At 43.5% G+C, this 24,038-nt stretch overlaps 1 protein-coding gene across 1 annotated transcript in view; it reads left to right on the top strand.

The window, feature by feature from the left end:
• Positions 1 to 24,038, top strand: part of LOC309336837 (uncharacterized protein) — a 51,387-nt gene that overhangs the window by 7,802 nt on the left and 19,547 nt on the right. The window contains exons 4-8 of the mRNA XM_081853233.1: positions 1,354 to 1,586; positions 11,159 to 11,395; positions 13,150 to 13,227; positions 14,977 to 15,190; positions 21,211 to 21,419. Coding sequence (XP_081709359.1) covers positions 1,354 to 1,586; positions 11,159 to 11,395; positions 13,150 to 13,227; positions 14,977 to 15,190; positions 21,211 to 21,419 — 971 coding nt within the window. The remainder of the gene's footprint in view (positions 1 to 1,353; positions 1,587 to 11,158; positions 11,396 to 13,149; positions 13,228 to 14,976; positions 15,191 to 21,210; positions 21,420 to 24,038) is intronic.

Here is a 24,038-nt window from a genome sequence, read left to right as displayed (position 1 = left end):
GGGAGATAAAGATGTGGAGATACAGGGTTGTATACAACAAAGTTTTAATGGGCCGAAGTTACTCGTGTCCATTGATTTTAATGTGTCTACTCTGAGTAGGATTAACATTTGATCCAACCCATTGTTGCCATCACACCAGTAGCAACCTATTCCGTTCCTGAAGAATGCACAGTCCAAGCATTTGATATGAGTGAACAGCCTTTCCCCCTCAAGCCATCTTTACTTATTTTGCTGGCTTTAAGGATATTAAATTAATGAAGGAGGAGTCAAATTTTTATTCCTGCAAAAATCTGGGTGTTTTTATAGAGGATGATTTGTCAGGGATGAATACTGGTCCATTTCAGATTATTTCAACACTCAGTGCCTTTGCTCCTCTGTGAAGTTATTACACTAAATCGCCAGGTTCGTGCATCCCAGATGTTGCCATCTTTTGAGTAATACATCATTGAAACAAAGTGCCCTGGAAACGTATAGCAGGAATACATTGTTCAAAGGGCAGCAGCGATGATAAATCTCTTAAATGATGTTGCTGTCTGGGGATAATGACTTTAAGAGCAAATGCAAGGTAATCTCGTGATTCTCAAACCCCCCACTGACTTAACATGTCCCAGGAACATGATATGTGAAACATCTTGAAGCCTTTTTCACAGGGGCTAATATTCAAATATTCAGCAGTTCAGGCCCTGCTTTAGAACAATGCTAGCTGGCATTTATCAAAAAGGCTTTTAACATTTTAAATGATTGACTGTTACTTCCTGAAGCTCCATGTTGATGCTGTCACTTTGTGGTTATAGTCCCAATTCTGAAATGTTCTTGTATCATCATTCTGCACCTTCGCTTGCCATTTGAGTACCTCTTGAGTGAAACTCTGGCCCCAGCTGCGCTGTGGATCAACAGGAATACCATGTTTAACAGACATGGCTTCTTCCCCACAAAAAACTCCCTGGGAACCATAATTTTTAACTTATGTTGGGGTCTCCATAAGCCACGGAAGCACAATGACAAAATGTAACGGAACAAAACAATCCGATTTTAGAAATTTACCACACAAGTTGCTCACAATATCTGTGAAAGCCCTACACAGACCTGAACCATTTTTAAGCCTTTTTCAGATATTAAGCACACATCCCACAATATTCCTCAAGACCTCCACCGCAAGGGCTAGAAGTGTTTTGTTTTCATGGAAATTGGCAGTCTAAGAATCACAGCTCCGCCCCCCCCCAAGGCAGCTTCTAGTCAGTTTGTATAAATATAAAAGTTTCATGCATTGGACATTGCCAGTGGTACTTGTGTATGTGAAGTGAAAATGGTAGAAATGTAATGTATTTGCATCCTGTTTTCCTTTCTGCCCAGGGCAACTTCACAGGATGCTGGTGCGTATGACGGGAGCCAAAACGGTTTTGATAATAGGAAGGCTAAAAGTCCCATCCATTTTGGCTATGGCTGAACTGGTGCCAGAAGATAGCAGCATAACCCTATGTGCCCCACAGCCCCATTTTGGAGAATCCAGCCAGGAGGCCTTTGATTTCTCAGCTCATGGCAACAAAATGAGGGCACAAATAGGACCAATAATGGACTCCTTGGAGGTACGGTTTTCCTTTAAGAACTGTTTGTGGAATCTAAGTGACAAACACTGTAAATTATTGCAAAGCTTCACATACACCTGTATTCTAAATTCCCTTGCTGCTTCATTAGACCCACCAAAGATTGACTCCATGAACGAAGGTCATACAAATTAGACTAGGCTCATAAGATTACCCCACCCTTGCATTTAACAAGTTGCCTGGTGCAGAATACTGCTGCAAAATACTGAGGGTCTTATCTGGGTGGGGGAAGGGGGGGAATGTATGTATTAATCATCTTGCTCATGAGCCTCCAGGTGGTTTACATAAAATGAAGGGAAGGAAAGAGGAAATCGGCCTTCTAGACCTTGACCTTCATACTAACCTGGAGTGGAATTAGGATCAGAAAGATGCACATTTTGTGGTTGTAAAGGTCACCTATCTGTGCTACACAGGGAGGGAGGTTTGAGAGTCGAAAGGAAAAGGGCGCTGTTTGCTTTCCCCCCAATCCTCAGAGTTCCTCATGCTGCTTGCCTTAAATCTGAACTCTTGAGTACTACTGTATATAGAAATATTGGAGTTGGGGAAGCATGTTCAGGAGGATAATAATAATAATAATAATAATAATAATAATAATAATAATAATAATTTATTATTTATACCCTGCTCATCTGGCTGGGCTTTCCCAGCCACTCTGGGCGGCTTCCCAAAAAAATATTAAAATACTGTAATACATCAAACATTAAAAGCTTCCCTAAACAGGGCTGCCTTCAGCTGTCTTCTAAAAGTCTGGTAGTTGTTGTTCTCTTTGACATCTGGTGGGAGGGCATCCCACAGGGAGGGCACCACTACCAAGAAGGCCCTCTGCCTGGTTCCCTGTAACTTGGCTTCTCGCAGTGAGGGAACCGCCAGAAGGCCCTCGGTGCTGGACCTCAGCGTCCGGGTAGAACGATGGGGGTGGAGACACTCCTTCAGATATATTGGACCGAGGCTGTTTAGGGCTTTAAAGGTCAGCACCAACACTTTGAATTGTGCTCGGAAACGTACTGGGAGCCAATGTAGGTCTTTCAAGACCGGTGTTATATGGTCTCGGCGGCCGCTCCCAGTCACCAGTCTAGCTGCTGCATTCTGGATTAGTTGTAGTTTCCGGGTCACCTTCAAAGGTAGCCCCACGTAGAGCGCATTGCAGTAGTCCAAGCGGGAGATAACCAGAGCATGCACCACTCTGGCGAGACAGTCCGCAGGCAGATAGGGTCTCAGCCTACGTACCAGATGGAGCTGGTAAACAGCTGCCCTGGACACAGAGGACACAGAGGAGGATATAAAGTTGTTCTGGTGGGCTTGCTAGAGATCAGGCCTCCCAGTCAACGATACAGCTTGAAAAAGGCCCAACATCTCACTACCCAGCTGGGCTTTAGTTAGGGCCAACTGAGATCCTCATATGCTCTTCCTGCTCTTCCTCACTGCAGCTTTCTTTTGCATTATTTCTGCTGTCTTCCCTTTGGTTCTCAGTTAAATGGTTGCAAGCTTCTCGGTCTCTTTTGTCGCTGTGTGCTTGTCAGGAAATAAATATGTACACCTTGATACAATGATTTTGGCAGATACACTGAGTGGTGGGGGGGGGCGGAGAGAATGTTACAGATCACCTGCAATGGTGCATGGTTTTAAAAATCCTTTTTGGCTCCCTGCAAAGAGTGTGAAATTAATTGAATTGCTGTTGCTCTCTAGTGCTCATTCAGTGTAACTGACTGTGAATAAAAATATCTAGAGGCAAGCAGAGTACATGCAGTGTGAAGATTAAAGAAGGGCCCTGGATGGGAGCGAAGACATGAAAATGGAACCTTTAAAGGAGAGCGCCGCAGTTGATTTTCCGACGGCGTGCTGTAAACAGCCCTTGCGAAAGGCTAAGTGATCTAGATTGTCAAACGCGGCCAGAAGGAGCACGTTTTCAATACCTCCAAAGTGGAGTTAAGTTGGAAAGAGTCAAAACTCTTTGTAGCACATTTAGCACTGCTGCTTTTCTCTCAGCCCTGAACATCCAGAATGAGGGAACAGAGGCTCCCAAAGATGGAGGGTGGAAAGAGAGAGGGGGGGGAGAGCAGGAAATGCCAAAAGAGGAATAAATATATTGTCTGTTTAACCACATGTCTTACCCATGGTGGTCATTGTCCACCAAACATATTGCATTCAGGAATATATTTCTCTCTCTCTCTCTCTCTCTCTCTCTCTCTCTCTCTCTCTCTCTCACACACACACACACACACACACACACACACTGATCAACTGAAAATATTCTTGCCCACTTTTGAGCTCTTGTTGTGATTGGTTCCACCTTGGACGTCGATTACATCTGAGCTTTTGAAGGTCTTGTGGTAGTGGACCTTGCTGCGATCTGAACCACCTTTGATGTGGTTGAGCAGCAGGGGAGACTTCCGGGTTGGCGCCATCGCCGAATGGCAGACTCCCTCCGAGCTCCGGAGGGAGTCTGCTCGGCAGGGGCTGGGTCCTACCGCACCGGCGATGCGGGGACCCTTAAAAACCACGGCCAGAGGAGGCCGTGGACATGGAGACTCGGCTGGCACCGTTAGCGCCCTCCCGACTCGTGAAGGAGCCTTTTTAAAGGCTCCGGATCGGGTGCCGGGGAGAAGCGTGGTGCTTGAGTTCTCTGCTATCCCTGCCGAGCGCAGCCGCATGCCATCCGGCGGAGAGCGCTGACTTCTTCTATTGAAAATTTGGATCTAAAAGAAGAACCCGTGAGTAATTGGAATATGGACTAAAAAAAGGGGACAAATTTTTAAAATTTGGAGCGAACGGGGGAGGTGGAAAAAAGGAAGTCAGCCCCCCCCGAAATTGTAGAAGAGCCAAAACAAAGGAATGGATAACTAAGATCGAGAGTAACCTTATTTCACCGAATTAGCAACTTCGCGAGGGAAATTTATAAGATTGAGCCGGAGGAGAAAAGTGGAATTTGTATTAAAAAGCAACACCCCCCCCCGGAATCCCTGGAGCGATTCGTGAAAATGCCTGGAGAAGAGTAACGGAGGTTTTGACAGGTTTTGACAGCTGTCAAGGAGCTGTCAAAACGGAAGAATGTAACAGAGACTTGGTTATGGACTTTGCCGGTTACATTTGATATAAGTTGGGTATAAATTGTTTCAAATTGTTCAAATAAGGATAAACAAGCTATTTGGACTGGTGGATGGGCTTTGGAAGGGAACTTTGTTACGGGAATCCATCTAGAGGAGCTGAGGGATATTGCATGTGTTTTTGTCAGGAAACTTGTGCAGTTGAATAGAACTTTTAATCTCCTGGGAAACTGCAGAAATGGAACACTATTTTGTCTACAGAGGTCTACACACTACAGGAAACAATGGAACTATCTGTTGGAAAATGAAAGGATCATGATGTAATGTTTTGTTCCTGAACAACAAGCCTCTGCAGGGATATTAGAAACTTTTGGAGAAAGAACATTTCTGTGGGAGAACAGAGAAACAAAAAGGAGGAGAATGGCCGACAAGAATAAGGAAATAACAAGAACTGGACAGAAATGGGAAAGGGGATATTTGGGATATCCAGATTTGACAAGCTTATGGATTTAAAATTGGAGTTTCTACTCCTGGATATAAAAATCTGGATAGAAGAAATGGACCCTCTTCTCGTTAGACTTCTTTTAGGATTGGACATTCGTAATTTAATGATTGGACATTCGCAATTAATAAGACTGGCAAAGAATCAGAGGGATGTGGGTTTAACGCAATGTGGGAACTCCAGGAAGATATTAGAGATGGAGGGCTAGGAGGAACGTAACAGGGAAAAAGGGGAGGGAAAGTTGGAATCCAAAGGTTGTAAAATTATTATTTAATTCTATGTTGTTGTTGTTGTTGTTTTTTTGTATTATGTTTGAAAGGGGGAAACTCGTGGAAGGGAATAGATCGATCTTAGGGGGATGGGAATTACGCTAAACTGGGTAATGGAGGATGATTGCAATTTGGGGATAAGAATTTGTTGAACCTAATTGTTTATTTGGAAGATTTGGAATACATGAGGGGGTGGGGAGGGGAAGTCCTAGTTATTGGAAAAAGTTTATAAATTGGATTTAATTTGTTTTAATTTGGAAAACCTTAATAAAAATTATTAAAAAAAAAAAAAATGATGTGGTTGAGCAGCAGGGAGAGGCTGCAGCCACATCCTTCCAGGTGGCAACCCTCTTCATGTAGAAATTCAGCAGAATGTTCATAGGATCTCCTTGTTAGTATCTGTGCATTGGATTGGATTGATGTAGCATTAGAGACAACATTCCCTGTCCCCCTATTGCCCTTTTCTGGTTTATCCCATATCTGTGGTTAGCTTTCATTCATGATCATTAAAGCACTGAAACTCCCGCAAACACAGGGTTTACTAATCTGTATGTATTGGAGCAAGCACATCCTCTCTAGTGCAGAGAGGCTTCCTGGTGCCTGAAGGTGCGCCCGTTCAAGGGAGAAAAGGGCTTCTTCAGACTGAAGATGAGCTGCAGTAAACACTCTGGTTAGATGGGCCAAGAAGATTACAATACTGAATGAGGGATGGAGTTGCTCTGAGAAAGAGAAGAGAGAGAGAGAGAGAGAGTGTGTAGAGCCATCTTCTCAAATAAGTGCCATATGGAGGTGCCTTATGTGTTCTGCCTGCTTGCCAGATTTGTTCCTTGCCAGTTTGTGTGTGTGTGTGTGTGTGTGTGTGTGTGTGTGGAGGGGAGGGTTTTTAAGATGACAAAGCCAAAAGACTGAAAAATAATTCATCACATAGAGGCAAATGAGGCCTGGGATGTTAAAGCAAAACTGAGGCAACTCTGGATAGGGCAGACACTTACCCTTCGCAAAAAAATTTTTAAAAAAATTTGGTACAGTTTGCATAAATTTTGTGTCTATGCTAATTTATTTGCATAGATGTGCAAATTTAGAAATAGCTCCTGTGATTTCCTCGCCATAGTGGGAAGGTCTGTGAACAGGTGACGCAGGTGGCCTCTTCAGCCTGCTGAGGTGTGCTAACTGTTTTGGGGCAACTGCAAAAGGCCTCTTAGAGTTCTTTACCTTTAAACTGGACTTGGGCTAGGCAACACTTCAAATAGAAGACTCCTTCAAGAGAACTTCCTGCCATGGCCACACTAGGACTGGAACCTAGAGCAGGAGCCTTCTCTCTCCTTCTGTTGCTCAGCCCCCAAAATAAGAAGCACCTGGAAGCTCTTGTATGGGCCTGTCCATTTTAGGCGACTGCTCTGGCCAGCTTCTTCAAGATCTCTTTCTAGGATCATTAACACACAGTTGTCTTGCTGCTTGTCTTTTGGTGCTTATAGCTTTTTAAAAAGTTAATACAAGGAATTATTTTTAGATGTTTAGAATTATTATTTTTTTGCTACCCTGGGCTTCTTTAGGAGGAAGGGCAAGATATTAATTGATCAAATAGAAGAAGCATATAGTGTTGGGCGCATAGGCTTGATATGGAGATCTCACCACTTCTGCTAAGGCTCTCAACACCTTGGCACTAAGATTTGTCAAGATAAAGCTTTGGTTGAAGTGGAAGGGATCCTATGAAAGCACAAAGGCATGGCATAAGAGGATGGTACATAACTTGGCATGCTTTTGATGCTTATTAAGTGGGAATAGTAGCATTTGCCGTTATGGGTCAGCACAGCACTAAGCACAGTATTTGGCAGCCAAGAACTGGAGAGAGAGAGAGAGAGAGAGAGAGAGAGAGAGAGAGAGAGAGGTGCACAGTCCCCCCCCTCCTCAGCTGATCTGTGCAGATCAGGGTTGCTGCCTTATCTCTACTTATTAAATAATTTATCTGATGGGAGGGATCTATTTGCATCTGTCGGGGCTCGGAGCTCCACTCATCCCAGTATTATGTCTATTATACCTCCCCCTTTTGTTCAAGGGTGTCAATTTGAATAAAATATTGGGCAGGCCCAGGTAAGCCCTGCCTTGCATAATCGATCACAAGATGTAGCCCTCACACACCATTTGAATGGCAATGCCCATCAACTTGGGGCAGCGGCCCCCTCAAATATTTTATTGGGGGGGGGGAGAAAGGGACCTCAGCCCCTAGGAGTTGGGGCCTATGCTTTTGGCCAGAATTGGTGAGCTCTTGGGGGGACCAGATCAGGCCCCTGCAGTGTGGAGTAGCCACCCATATAATAGTAATGGGAGACTCTGACTGAAATTAGCCACAGTCTTCCAACACAGATTTCATGGCTTTAGCACCAAGGCAGTTTCCCCCGCCTCTCCCATGCTTTGCTCAACATCAAGCCTGCAAAAGACTTCTTGCTCACCCTTTTGTGACATTTGGCTTGCTAATAAGGGTGTTCCCATACTATGGAGTTTAGCTTTTTTCTTAGGAGTTCAACATGGCCCTCTGCCCAAACAGTGCTATGGTGCTTGAGATAAGGTCATGTTTGTTTCTAGACTCTAGAAACAAGAGCCAAAAGAGAGAGGATGCCATGGTGGCCATTCAAAGCAAATAAATGCAATTTGTCTCAATTTTTTACCCCTGAAAAAGAGGACGTATCCTGGAAAAAGAGGACACATGGCAACCCTATGCAAGATGGCTTTACTAAATGGGGAATAAGAAAGTAGTGTTCAAATAGACAAAGAAACCCACTAGTATTTATTTATTTCACTTCTACCCCCACATTTTCCTCCAAGGATTCATAGAATCATGTAATTGACGAGTTGGAAGGGACCCCGAGGGACATCTAGACCAACCTCCTGCAATGCAGGAATCCTGCCCACAGGCATCGCTGTGTGGGCTCGAACCACCAGTCTTCAGGTTGACAGGTTGAGAGGCACTGACTGGCCCAAGGACACCCAGTGTGCTTGAAGTCTGAGTGGGGATTTGAACCTTAGTCTGCTAGGTCCTAGTCCGAGACACTAACCCCTACACCACACTGGCTGTGTATAAAAGACGGCATGGTGCAGAAGGAAGAGATGGGTCATCCGCCTGGGGAGCTAGGAAGATGCTGTCCCATTGCCAGCGCCAAAGCAAGATTCAGCTGCCAGTCTGCTCGGTTTCTGTACCTGGAATAGGAGAGGGCACTGTCTTCTCCTTTGCTGCCTTAGGCATCAAAATGTTTCGGGCCAGCCCCTGTTGAGCTTATATGAGACTTGGCTACGTGGAGCTTTTCATTGTCTCGCATGGACGCGCCAATAAGCTAAAGCCAAAGATTTCCTGTGCGGATGCTTTGCAGAAGGTCAAAGGAGGCAAGCTCTAATTCATGCCGCAGATCATAGACTGAAGGATAGGGCAGCCCACAGGCTGCCTCTGTGCCCCAGTAGGGATTTGGGTACACAAGGCAGGGAATTAGCAGATGGTTGTGAACACAGGGCGGACCTACTCTCGCACGTTCCCCAGTCCCTTTGCAGATGCTGTTCTGAACAGCTGCCAAGCAAAATTATCCCGTAGCCTCCTGTTGCACAGGCTTTCTCTGCTTGCTTGGATGCTGAGCAGAACATATGCAGCAGTCTTCCATGAATGCTCTCCTTTCTCTTTAAGACACCCAGGCCATGTTAAAGGAGCTGCTGATATAGCCAGACTCTTGATACCCTGTGGTGGCCACAGGGGTTTTGCGTTTCCTTTGCCTTGTGTCTTAATCCCTTGCCCATAAAGGGAGACAATTGCCTCATAATAAAAGGATAATGAGAATAAACACTACAGAAACAACAACCACAACCACTCAACGTTTTGAGTGTTTGATACCCCTCACGTTGTTTAAGGCAGAAACCATACATTATCATCCTGGTGACATGCTACAGGGTCCCCATCGTGTAAGGCACCGTTGTAACATGTTATTTATTTATCTAGCGGGTTTGGAACTTTTCCCTCACGCCCTCCAGGCTTATTATTATTTTGATGGAGGCGCAGTTTCAGATCGCTCCGTTTGAAAGCCTTAACCAGATAATACTGGGAAGTAATAAGGACGCATTTGCAAAAGCTGCTGGTAATTGCAGCACCGCTGTGGACGTGCGCGAGGGACTTTGCTGCCTTTGTCATCCCCTCCTCTCGTTTCTTCGACAGGCTAGGTGAAGAGGTTGAAGCGCAGATCTCATTTCCCCCTGTTTGGCTGCTTGTGAAGTCTGCCAACAGAATCCACCTTGACAAAGTCAAGGACTCCACGTTTAATGTTGAGCTGAGTGAATAAATTATGCATGAAATTGTGTCGGAGTCTCTAGTGTGCAGAATTGCTCCTTTTGATATGAAAGGTTAATTCAGAAAGGAGTCCAAAATAGCTGGAAATTGTGGGGATAAGTGGATAGTATTCACTGTTGTGAGCTGTTATTACTAGAAATTGCATTCCCTCTCTAGCTTCCCCCGAGATTTAGCTTTGCCAGTGAATATAAACTGTACTCAATAGAATAGCATCCAGAAGCAACAAGAGTAGATGTCCACATAGAGTGAAATATTCCAACGGTGTTTTTAAAAGGGCCGTGTGCTTTCCCCCAGGTATATTAGGTGCCCCTGGGGTAGCCAATGAGGTGCAACTCGCATCATCCCTGAGTATTGGCCATAGCTGATTGGACCTATAGCTCAACAACATCTGTAGTGTGCTTTCTTGGCTACCTGTGCCGTATCCTATATATTCCGCAGTATAGAAGAATTACAACCTCATTTCTGTCAAGAACAAGGTGCATCACTGGAAATCACCAAGGTGTACCAGCGCTGTATGAAGACAGACTCTCTATATGTGGGCAACCGCGGATGGAGGGCATCTTGCCCTATTTACTATACTGCCCGAGATTCATTGGACCCAGGAGGTGATTTCTCACCTTGCCATTTGTACAGGAAAGATGTCTCTCCCCATAGCAGAGAAGGTCCTATGGCTTCTTAGTGATGTAAACGCTTCATTGACTCATAAAGTCACCCTTTTTTCCTCTGGCAGCCAAAAAGATCAGAAAGAAGACCCTGGACAATATAGAATTATTGAACTGTAAGGGAGATGTAGAGATCTAAATAGAGACTATTATTTGCGGCACGGCATCCCTTTATGTGTATTTGTTTTTTTATTCAGATTTGTCATGGCCAGCGACTAGTACGGAAAAGTTATTTGGATTGTGTGCCAGTGGGTTTGAAGTGCCTTCCCTTAGAATCCATCCTTTGTCTGTTCGTTTTAAAGGAAACCAGATAGCCATGTTTGAAAGTGTCTGATTGGGCTGTTGGGAGATGTCCAGATTCCAATTTGAATACTCAAAGCACAGCAGGTCTCTTTTCCTTAGGTGTCTCTGCAATACCAGCTTGAGCGCCGTTTTTGTCTTTGCACCAGCCACTGCCAGCCATTGTCAACTAGCAGTGCAGGGTGAAGCCCACTGTGTATTAAGTTTGCGAAGCTTAGAAATGCTGGCTCGGGTCATGTTGATCCACAAAGAACACAAAGAGTTGTAAGAACATGTCTAGACCTGACCAGAACTATCCGGCAGCTGGATTTTATTATGTATTTTTTTAAAAGCAAGCAGGCAAGACATTTGCTTGTTTAAAAGCAAGGACACCTGACTTGTTTTGGCCTCGGGGCCAAATAACACATAGCTATGATGTTTCCTTTGACATGGTTATAATATTTTTGATTCCAGGAGTTAGCAGCCGTGGGGAAAGATTTTGATATAGTCTTTATTGATGCCGATCAAAGGAACCCTGCAGAGTACTATCGCTTTGTCATGGAGAACCATTTGCTGAGAATGGATGGGACGCTCTGCATAGAGAACGCCCTCATGAAAGGAGAGGCCTACCTGGAGAATACGGCAGATGAAAATGTATTAGGTGTCAAAAAACTGAATCAAGTAATTAATTCAGATCCTCACACGGAGCAGGTTAGTGCGATACAATTAAGGGTGACATCAATATTATAATAGCTTTCTGCATGTTTCAGGGTGGAAGTGCTATGTTTGTTTAGGCGCTTCTGCTTGCTCCCTTCCATTTGACATAAACATACTGATTATCTTTATATAAGCTTCCCTCGCTAATAGGAATATATTATAATCACATTAAGGTGAGGTGGGTGGTGACTGAGGACTGAGCCTTCTTTGTTTGTCTCTCTCCCCCCCACCCCTCACTCTGAAATGCTCTGCCTGTTGCCAGGTAAAAACAAATTTATTTGCCCGGGCCTTTTGATTTGGTATATATGCTCTAGTTTTAAAAGTATGTTTGGTGCTTTTAGTGCTTATTCAAAGTATGTCTGCTGCTCTCTTTTGCTGTTACAGTGGTATCTCAGATTACAAACACCTCGGGTTACAAACACTTCGGGTCACAGACTCCGCTTACCCGGAAGTAGTACCTCGGGTTAAGAACTTTACCTCAGGATGAGAACAGAAATCGCACGGTGGCAGCGGGAGGCTCCATTAGCTAAAGTGGTACCTCAGGTTAAGAACAGTTTCAGGTTAAGAACGGACCTCCAGAATGAATTGAGTTCATAACCCGAGGTGCCTCTGTATAAGACTCTCTCTCCCTCTCCCTCTCCCTCTCCCTCTCCCTCCCTCCCTCCCTCTCTCCCTCCCTCCCTCCCTCTCTCTTTCTCTCTCTCTCTCTGTGTGTTTGTGTAAAAAAAGAGTGGTAGGAAACCTCTGGTGGGATTCACTGTAAAACTAAATAATAAATACATTAAGAACTGCTTATTTTCTTTTTCTCTGCCGGATCCACAAGTTTCAAGATAGCTGAGATGCCTGCCTCATTGGGCAGGGGGAGACTAGATGGAATCAGATAAAAATGATCACCGTAGCTTTTCACTGTAAGTTTCTTAGTGTGGCACTAATGAGATGGAGCTGTCAATCTGGTTTTCCTACATATCAGATAGTTATAGGCCTGTGAAATTGTATTGGGTTTCTGGTGGGTCCCAGGGTTTTTCCTTGAGTCTGACACAGACAGGGTCTAATGCTGGTGCTTCTGGGCAAAAGAAGAATTTGAGAGAAAGGGTAAGTCTGGCAAAGAATCGAGCGAATCCCTCGCTCATCACTGAGGGAATGTCCCTCATGCTGTCACTGGGCATCTTTCCACACTGTTCACAGGTGGGAAATAGAGAAGGAAGGAAGATAGGGAAGGAAGGGTGCTCTCTGTCTTAAGTCAAGAGCAGACACAGGTGTGCTGTTGCCCAGCAGGGCTGCCTGCCTTAGACTCCAGGCACTTCAGGTAAACTCAAACATGCACAGCTTTAGGAGAGCCCTGCTTACTCCTAGGTCTCCTAGGCCCACAATGGCTTCTTCTCCTCCTTCACCTCTATGTTCCCTCTTCAAGCTGACAGAAGCCAGGCAACTGTGAAGTCTTGCATTCCAAGACCACAGATCCAGTTCAGACCAGCAGCAAACACACTAGTTTCCGCCACCAAGATAGAAGAAAACCTTCCACTGATCCCTTTCAAAACTGACCTTGCTGTATCTAAAGGTGGTTTGATGAAGTAACAAGTGTTTCCTGAGACCACGGCAGGAGGGAAGGACCCCTGTTACTGGGAGAGGAAGGGGCATTGTGAATGTTTTTGACACTCCTCTCTGCAATAGTTGCCATGACTGGGCTCAAAGTGAATGGATGAGGTTTTATCTGAAGCGTTTCATGAAGTGTGTTTTCATTTGTCAAGGTGGTCCTCCCTGTGGAAGGTGGCTTGATTCTTCTCCAAAGGAGTCGGATATGTGCCAATGAGGAGACTAACCTGGGAGTATGTATTTGCCTCTCTCTAAAGGAATTTGTGTGCATTTCAAACTTGAAAGAAACAAAAAAACATCTGGCCAGTTTCTCCCCTCATGCCATTGACTTGCTAGTAAGGCTGGCCTCACACATTTACATCCCTGCCAGTCAGAACTTTGCTCCCCCAGTTGATGGCCTCTGACTTTTGATTTGTATATGTATTTATTATATATGTCTATAATACTAAAAGAATTTTGATAGTGTTGTGATATCTATTTTTTTTTTATAAACAAATAACACAAAACACAAATCTACCCTAAGGAAATAAAGTCAAACTTCCTAACCAGCAATCCTGAGCCACACAGTCCTGAGTACCCAGTGGCCACTAATCATGATAGCACCATATTACCCCGAGAAGTAGTCATACACGTGATGGGGTAGCACTAAGGAGTCTGCCTCCTAACAGCAGGATTGCTGCAGCTAGATAGGACTGGGGAAGGGCAGTAGTGAAGTTGCAGCTGTTTTGGCACATCTCTGTGGTTGCAACAGTGAGCTCCTGCCCGTGCTCCCTTATAAAACTGCCAGCATATTTGCAAAGCCAAGCCAGGTCTGGTATGTTTTCAGATTGGTGGGGGGGGGGAGGAACCAACTGTATGTTGAGGTTCCTGTATTGCAGGGAGTTCAGCTAGATGTCCCTCGAGGTCCCTTCTAACTCTACAATTCTATGATTCTGGGACTGGCACTCAAGGCGCTTTCCCAAAACTCGAAATGTGCCCACTGCATCAAAAATGTTGTCAACCCCTACTATAGATGCATACAGGTTGTGTGTGTGCTCTAGTCACAAGTTTGAGTGAGTGCATATATTGAAAGATTCTGGGCAGAAGGTAACAGAAACCAGTGCTTTTTTTCCTAAAAAAAATGTTTAGGGGTACTTTCATTTTGACTCAAGAAAATCACTGTTTTATAGTTCAAGTCAGGAAAAATAAATACAGTAAATGGACAAAATACAAAGATTCACAAAATGTTTAGGGGTATGCATCCCCCTGAGTCCTCCCAGGGAAAAAAAGCACTGATGGAAACTATCAACAGAACTGTACAGAACAACCTTGCACTTACAGAGCGAAATATCCTTTTGAATTATATGCCCAGCACATGGAACCTTACAAAAGGACAATATGAGTGGACCCTCTGTGCCTTTACCACGGCAAAAAGACTGATACTGATGAATTGGAAAAGTAAAAATGTGGCTCCCTTCTACGATTGGATTGAAGACTTATACAAATTTGCAACATATGAACAACTTGCACATAAACACATACTTGCCATTGATAAATTCAATGATATTTGGAATCCAGTTTTGCAATTCCTGTAATAGGTTAAGATCTGGTGAAGTGCAATAACAACTTTGTAAAGAAAAAAAAGCTTCAGCAAGTGCATAAAGTTTGGGAGAAGGGCACAGTCCTGCTCCTCATTTAAATGTTGATTATCCATTGCAATTGTTGAGCTAATTCCGATTACGCTTCCTGGGGGTTGGACTGGCTGAATCCTTCCTAAAGCTTGCAGCAGCAAATGCAACTCTTTCTAAGCATGGAAAAATGCCCATGCTAGAAATCCATGTCTTATCCATATGGGGGCACTATGTATACACTCATTAACGGTGAAAGGCTTGCTGAGCTTCCAGATCGCAAGCTCTTGAAAGTGAGAGTGTGTCGGCTCATCTTTACATGTCACGCTCGCTTCCTTCGTGCCTCAGCGAACTCCTCTGTTTTGCTTACAAAAGGGTGTTGTGAAAGATGACGTGTTTTGGGGCCACCGTGACCGCCGCATCCTCGACCGCCTGCAGCTGGACGGCAAAGTCGCCTATGTCACCGGAGGAGGCCAGGGGATCGGCCGAGCCTTTTGCCATGCGCTGGGGGAAGCAGGGGCGAAAGTAGCTGTGGCGGACCTGGTGCTTGCCAAAGCAGAGGCAGTAGCATGTGAGCTGAGGCTCAAAGGTATGAAACACAGATAGCAACAGGAGAACATCTGCTTTTTGTGCTGAAGTTCCAGGCTCAATCCTTGGCGTCTCCAGTGGTGCAGCTAGGGCTGGGTTGGGGGCACTGTCCCTATCCTATGGTCCCTAGCCAATGGCACCCAGAAACAGCAGATGCATAAGGCAGTAGCAAACAGGAAGGTTCGGCTAGTGCCTTCATTATACACCTTTAGGCACCAGGTGAAAATGTTCCTTTTCAACCAGACCTTTGGCTGATTGGCATCCAAATGCCTTTTAAATGTGTTGTGGGAGGGGGAATTATTGGTTGGTTTATATTGTAATTTTATCTTGCAAACCCTCCTGGAATCTGTGGGTGAAGGGCAGTGCACAAATTTAATAAAAAGCAGGGGCCCAGCTATGTAATTGGGTATATATGCTCACTTTGATATATTTTTCCTGTTAAAAATATGGATCATCCTTTCCTTGGAATAGTGCCTATTCCAAGTAAGTACGTTCTTAGCACCAGGACAGTAGAAACAAAACTCTTTACGGTGCTATGATTGAAGCGAGCTTAAAATGTGAAACAACACATGTTCAGAGTAACTTTTTAAAAACAAACAAACAGGCTTGTCTTTTGTTGCTGTAGTTGTTCTAACACAGGGTTTCCCAAACTTGGGTCTCCAGCTGTTTTTGGGACTACAATTCCCATCATCCCTGACCACTGGTCCTGCTAGCTAGGGATGATGGGATTTGTAGTCCAAAAACAGCTGGAGACTCAAGTTTGGGAAACCCTGTTCTAATGTATCTGGACATCTAGAAGTAGTTGTAAAGCATAGTAGGAGGAAGGGAAATGCTGTGTGTTTCACAACCATAGCTGTCAACTTTCAGATTTGAAAATAAGGGATCAGCAGCCTTGAAAATAAGGGATCAGCAGCCTCACCGGTCCCGGGGACAGTCTATGGGATATCTAGCAATCCGGGATAGCAGAGGGAAGCAGCGGGAAATGGTGCTGGAATAAGGGAATTTCCCACCCAAAAAATGGGGAGGTTGACAGCTATGTTCACAACTGAAGGGCCACCCAAAGAGCAGGAGCAGAAGACGATTAAATCCAGGGTCTAAATTTGCCCAGCTCCACACTAGGCATCTCCAGACAGAGATCTGTGCCTGAAGCCCTGGGCAACTGCTGCCAGTCAGTGTTAATTATACTGAGCTAGATAGACCATTCCTCTGACAGTATAATCTTCTATGCTCCCAATGTTCTGGACATCATTCAGAACAATTATGCACTTTGTTTATATATTACTTTACTTTTCTACTCTATTCTTTCTCCAAGGAGCTCTGGCTAGCATACATTGCTCCCCACTATTTTGTCCTCAAAACAGCCCTGCGAGGAGAATAGCATATGAAACAGCGAGTGCCAAAGGTCACTGACCCGAATCCAATGCAGCGTCTTTTACACAACTGTGACTTTTTAGCGTGTACCTGGACATCAACATTTGCTGTCAGCGCTGGTTCCTGTAAATCCAATTGTATGGACCTTGTGCAACCCACCAAGGCAAAGGCAGCCCAGCAGGCATTGCTTGTCTTGACAAACCTCTCATTGTCTTTGGCTAGAACATTTGTTAGCACAGACCAGCAATTGCCAGTAACATCCTTAGTCCGGGATGCAACGATTCTGCTCTTGCCGTCTGCCGCCGCGAGCTCTCCCGGTGTCATTTGGCAAGTTTACATAATTCAGTTCCCAAGCATGGCTCTTGTACAAAGACGGTGCGTATGTTTCTTCTTAGAACAGCAATGGAAAGGTCAGAGGTGGGATGTTCACAAGTGGGACGCTGCAACAAAATGTTGCAGTGCAGAGGGTTGCCAATCAGTGTGCCAGCCACTCCAGTCGACTCCATTCCGTTTCCCCAACTTCCTTCCCCAACTTCCTCCATTCCGTTTCCCCAACTTCCTTCTCCAACAGCTAGTCGATATATTGTGGCCACTGAGATTGCTCAGTCCTCATTGGGCTATTTTTTTGGCCTCTCCCTTGCCCTCAGTTAGAGGTTTTTATCCCAAAGATTTTCTGTACTGCTGCAGTCAGGTTTCTCTAAGGCTACATAAAGCGATGGCACTCACCTTGCAGGCGAGAGATTGGTGGTGGCAGGTGAATCAGTACATTTGGGTGGGTGTATGTGACCTGCGGCTTAAGAGATATTCCGTACAAGGGGATTGTTTTGAACAATAAAGCAAGTTCTCTAAAGCTACTGCCTCAACTCTTTGTTGGTAAACAAGGACTAACTTAGCTTAGCCGGATCCTTGTTGCCTAGCAGAGATGATTCAACCAGGAAAGCAAATTACCCTATATAGAATTCTTCATTGGGGTACTTGAAGGAAAAATAACATACAATGAGGCATGACTGACGGGAACAGAGGAGAGCAATCTTTTGTTAACCGGTTCTATATAATACACATCAATCAGCCAGCAAAAGAAGGTGTTCCATACAATAAATCATGTGTCAGCTGTGGCATTTAAGATTTTTCCCTAACAAAGTGGAGCCAAACAGCAGCTATTGCTCTCCCTGCTCTTTATGCTACCAGAGAACACATCCGCTGCATAGCCACAACAAATTAGGGCCAGTTCTGATCAAACGCCGTCCAGGGCTCTTTATTACTTTCATGTGCAAATTGTTACGGGCGCATCACACATGCTAAAATGGTTGCCGGATCAAAAATGCTGGCTCAGCTCCACTAGGGGGGCATTAATAAATCAGGTTGCTTCCATGGGATCCAGACCTGCCAACTCTCTCATATTGAGAGGACACCTGATAGTAAGGGAGAGCCTCTGGCTTTGAAATTCAATCTGACCTTGCCTCTCTTCCCAAACCCCTAGCCCAGTCAACACCATCTTCATTCAGGCTTTAAAAGCAATGTCATTAAAGCCATCTCCCCAATAATTTGCTTCCTCATGAAAATGAGCACCTGAGAAGCTGCAGGGTTGGGTGAAGGCAGACATTTGTGCAAGACTTGAGCTCCTTTGCAAGGAAAACTCTGCAAGGAGACCTTGACGAACCTGAACTCCTTTACTCCCATAGCTAGGGAAAGAGCATTGCTTGATAGCTATCCTAAGGTTAGTCCTTGACTCCTCCAGTTCAATCAGGCATCCCCAACCTGTGGCCCTCCAGATGTTTTGGCCTACAACTCCCATGATCCCTAGCTAACAGGACCAGTGGTCAGGGATGATGGGAATTGTAGTCCAAAACATCTGGAGGGCTGAGGTTGAGGAAGCCTGACCTAGAGAGTTGCTGCCAAAAGGAGTTGGAAAGGATTGGGCCAGATGGACCAGCAGTTGAAGTTGGTTTAAGTTTGGTTTCAAATACTTAAATGTCTTCAGATGAAATCAATACAAGTGAATAAGGATTTAGGACAGCAATCCGATGCAGCCTTACTTGGGCGTCAGCCCCATTCAGTTCAGCAGGGCTTCCTTCAGAGAAGACATAGAGAGGATGGTTATTCTTCCCTATAACAAGGCAAAAGGCTTGTTTTTCCATTCCAGTGTGGTCCATACAGTACCTTCTCTCTTTGCCTTGTGGGGTAGATTGGCTTTGGGAAACATGTAATATAATATTATGAAGAGCCTTCAAAAAGTGCACTTCTCCAAATTCTATAGAGCAATTCTGCAGCCAAATAATGCTTATATTAGGGTAAAGTATGCATAAAAATGCACATCTTAGTAAAAACAACAAACATGTATTATAGCAGTAGGGAATTTGCTTTTCAAAGAAATGTATATTAGGCAAAGCTGCATACAAAATATACAAAATATATTAGGAGAAACATACTCTAAAGCATTTATGGATTTCCTTGAGGGGAAAAGTGTATATATTCACAAACAGATGTGGAAATGGGGAGAGCTGAAGGGGCAAAATGAGAAACTGAGTGAAACCAAAACTGACAGATTTTTCCACCTTAATCTAGAGGCCAACATAATGACAAATGTATAGGAAAATGGTCCTATACAAGATGATTCAATACAATATTCAATTTTAGCTTTGAGGGTGTGGTTGTTGTTACATTATAATTATGTTTACATTTTATTTATTTAATCAGTTGCATTTTCAAGACTATTGCTCCGTAGAGATTTGTTTCATGTAGGAATATGTGAAGAAATATTATTATTATTATTATTATTATTATTATTATTATTATTATTATCATCATCATCATCATCATCATCATCATCAAAATGTGAACATTTCACCCTTCTAAGCCCTGCTTTAGTTTAACTGGCTCAATGTTGAAATGTGTTGTGCTTGGCCATTGGATCAGCTGCCCAGGCCTGTGTTGATCAGGAAGCCAGGAAACCTGGGCTTCCCAATCTCTTAAAATCCTGGAGCAGCTATATGCTTGTTACAGTTTGATAAGAATGAGCCAGTTTAATCTCAGAGCCCGACTTAGCTGGCTGACCCTAGAATGGGCACAATATGCAACCGGCAAAATTATAATCAACTATAGGGCACTTTTGAGATGCACTTTTAAAATCCTTACCTAATTTTGTTCCTGCAACTATCCTGTGGGGCCCATTTTTCACAGGGGTCAATCGTAGATGATAAAAAGAAGGGTTTGAGCATGACCGACAGGTGAGTAAGTAGCTCAGCCAGGATTTGACTGTGGATTCAGCAAGCAGTTAATCCCCCAATACATTACCTCAATAAATCATGGTGGGGTCTGTGTTTGGCCGCAACTGTACCCAACCATATTCATAGTGGTTAGTTACATTTACACGTACCTGGAAGTTGGGAAGTGAAATAAAGCAAATACCTTGGGAAAGTAGCTGCCTTCTTTGTTTACTGTCAGAAAAGGGGTGTGGGAGGGACAGGGGAGATCCAGTTCACATGTAAATATGGATCTACAAAATTGCGGAGACCGAAACAGCCATTCTTTGACATTCACACTTCTCTGAATTTTGCAATGCAGAAACAGAGGGAGGCTGAAATTGTCAGATTCCACCATCCCCAATCGCACGAAAGGCATTTTCCAGACTGAGCCTGCAAAAAGCAGCATCGCATGAGCAGAGAGCAGCAACTGCCAAATGTAATTCCTGGCTGAAGGGTGGGCCAATTAATCTGACCCTTGTCCAACTACGTTGCAAAAGTACCCTAAGAAAAAGTAAAAGTCACTTCCCACAATGCAGTTTTCAAGACATAAGGGAAGTTCAGGGCTCCAGCCCTGATTCTAATAATTTGAAATAGGTGCAAATGGACAATCTGAATGGCATTCCCCAAACTTCTTCACTTTCTTCACAGAACCTGAAAGCTGTGAGTCTCCTTCTGGAATCACAGTGTCCATAGCTCTGCTTCCTGAGGCAGCTGTGGGTAGTAGCATTCTCAGATATATTTGCAGCCAAGAGACAACCCCCCCACACACACCAAATACAGTGAATTGTATTCTAAAATTGAAGAGTGGTGAGAAGAAGACGCAAATAAAGATTTCAACAACCGACAGCAGCATCTCAAACGTTTCAGTAGAAGACTTGCAGTTGAAATCCTTTGCCAGTAGATGGCAGGGTGTTCAAAGCTTCGGCCAAAATCCAAAAGCCTTGCAAGGGGTTGATTGTGCTTAGCCCTTTTGAAATGTTACTTTTTAAAAAAACCCACATACAGTGGTACCTCAGGTTACAAACGCTTCAGGTTACAGACTCTGGTAACTCAGACATAGTACCTCGGGTTAAGAACTTTGCTTCAGGATGAGAACAGAAATTGCGCGGCGGTGGCTGCAGCAGCGGGAGGCCCCATTAGCTAAAGTGGTACCTCAGGTTAAGAACTGTTTCAGGTTAAGAACAGACCTCCAGAACAAATTAAGTTCTGAAACCGAGGTACCACTGTACACCGTCGAAAATGGTTTTGCTTCTTCGAAAATTATGCATCTGCAAATTATTACCACTACTGTATTAATTGCAATGACACACAGTAATTAAGAGGGTTGAAAGAGCAAACCGATGACAACATCAACAAAACCACAAGCAAGTCAGATGTTTTCTGTTTGTTTTGCTTCTTCATTTAGGGATAAAAAGCATTGCTATAGCAGCAGACGTAAGCAGACCGGAAGATGTGCAGAGGATGCTTGCTACGATCGTAGATAAGTGGGGCACAGTCCATATTGCATGTAACAATGCAGGGATCAACATGAATTCACCAAGTGAAGCTACCTCCCTGGAAGAATGGGACAAAACTTTCAATGTGAATTTGCGAGGCTTGTTTTTGTGTTGCCAGGTGAGTATAGGACCCTGCAATGCTTTATATAAAAACATGTTTCCCATCTTTAAGCGTTCAAAGCAATATTGTCAGAGATTTGCTAGCACGATCCTGACTACTTTACAAGGTTCTAGCAAAAATAATTTGCCGACACTATATTTACTAAGGCGTTTCCTGATGGAAGTTATGGTATATCTTGCAAATGAGTTGCTCGGATCTCAATTTTTCTTTGTGCAAAATTGACATGTGAGGGCTCTCTCTCTCACACACACATGACAGTCTGTTTTGCATGGCTATAATGCTGTTTCCATGGGTGATCCTTGGTGGAATGTTTCTGTGATTTGTGTTCTGAAACTTCCCCTCAATAGCCACTGCTTATCTTTCCACTATACAGTACTTTCCTGATCTGCAGATGTGCAGGCAATTTCTATATCTGTCTGCGCAGGAAGTGTGCAAAAGAGCCCAAGAGAAACATTACCACCCATTAATAATCAGGTTTCTCAATGGGCACAATGGATGGTTGTGCTATTTTTTAGGGGTTTAATTAAAAAACAACACACATTATTTTTTTTTTTAGTAATTAATTTATTTGATTTGTTACATGCCCTAAGGTCTTGGGGTAGTTTAAAACAATTTTTAAAATAGCATTAAAAAAGTGTTTATAACAAATTACAGACACAGGAATAGGGCAGATCATAAAAATAGGCTCCTCAAGTGTCAAAGGCTAGGGAAAAGAGGAAAGAGAGATCCTGCACAAGTCTGATATTTAACTGGACTGAAATTCTGATAAAATAGGTCTTGCACAAGACCTCTGACTTAATTTTTTTTTAAAGGTCCTGATGTATGTACCACAACTACAGGCTGTTACCTTGTAGTAACACAAGGATAGCTTAAGTTGGCTAGAGTGTGGTGCTGATAACATCAAGGTTGCAAGGTTGACCGCCGTAAGGGACATCTCTCCTCATGTGCCCTTCATCCTCTCCAGATTTGCTCTGGAGGGTTGCAGTAACCCCCAGAACAGATTTACAGGATGATTGAGGGAGAGGGAGGGAAAGTAGGTTCTGTTGTACAGCAAGAAATCCGTGAGCTGACAGAATTACTTAACTGGATATTGACCACAATATGCAACATAGTCGCTTGCAATGTGTTGAGATTTTGATAGAATAGCTACTCCTTTCTGAGTGGTTGAAACTCTGAAATATATAATAATATAATATAATATAATATAATATAATATAATATAATATAATATAATATAATATAATATAATATAATATGATGATATGATATGATATGATATGATATGATATGATATGATATATGATATGTTTTATTTATTTATTTATGGCTATTAGCCCATAAAATATGTACAAACATAAAAGCACAGAAGCATAAAAACCAATACATCTAACAACAGAAGGGGAACACCACGATGCAAGGGTGGGTCATTGAGCAGTGACAGTAACGGCTTGGGGCCCGGAAAGATCCAAGGGACGGTTCACAGAAAAAGGAGAACTGGAGACGAGATCCGTCATGCACTCTCATCATGACTGTCCGATTAGTTTTTGCTGTTGTTGTTGTTTTTTGGTGGTTTTTGTGTGTGAGATAACCGCATTCAGGAATCTCGCCACCTGCAGAGTTACAGAAGGAAATATATGATATGATATATGATATGATATATGATATGATATGATATAATGCTTTTGGTAAGTGGCAATTGGTGGAGGGAGGCATGCTTGCATCATTTGGGTCACTAAAAACAAAATGGCTGACTGTGCTCAGGTGAGGCACAAACAAAAATACAGATGTGGCTATAGAGACCACTCACCAAAATGTCACCACCCAAAAATTGCTCTATTGTTACTTACCAGTTTTTCCAAGAGGAACTCTAGATTAAATGTTAAATAAATAAATAAAATCAGGCTGGCATTGTGATGATGATGTCATGTGGACAATGCAAGAACGGCGCCGATTTCACAATAAACTTCCGTCTGAAATCGCCTCTTGTTAGCATTCAGTAATATCATAATCATCTCATTGGATCAGACTATCCATTAGAAGCGTATAGAAGCACAGACCAGTAACAGAACATCCCACTGCTATGGCTCAGCTTCTGGAGGTTTTAAGATCTACAGTCCAAGCTACAAACATAGAAAGCATGGTTTAGACATGTAAGGAATTGCCATGGAACTCTCATTCAGAGATTGAAAACATTCATTGAAGAGTGGGTGATAAACACTTCAAAATTAAATTAAATTATGGGTTTTCTTGATTTCTCTTTCCTAAATCCATGAGAATATCAAATTCAATATAGCAAAATATAAAACTAAGCATCAATGGCAGCAATGTAGACAATCATTTTAGCACAATTTAAAAGAACAGCCAAACATTAATATCAGAACTCAAAAACTCTCCCTTCAGGGCCAGCTCTTTTGAAAGGATTTAATTATAAAAGGCAGACTTAAAGAGGTGTATTTTATACATCCATTTAACACTTGGGAATGAGACCATGCACAGCTCAATTGGAAGGGAGTTCTTCAATCTGTCCCCACCTCTCAAAAAGAGGGGGGGGGGAGGTGGCCCTTCAAATCATGTGGCCTACAAACATTTAGAGTTTTTAAAGTCAAAACCAGCAAG

The sequence above is a fragment of the Podarcis erhardii genome, assembly GCF_964252035.2.
Source record: "Podarcis erhardii genome assembly, chromosome: 2".
Classification (NCBI taxonomy): domain Eukaryota; kingdom Metazoa; phylum Chordata; class Lepidosauria; order Squamata; family Lacertidae; genus Podarcis; species Podarcis erhardii.
This window is presented reverse-complemented; position numbering and strand designations above follow the sequence as displayed.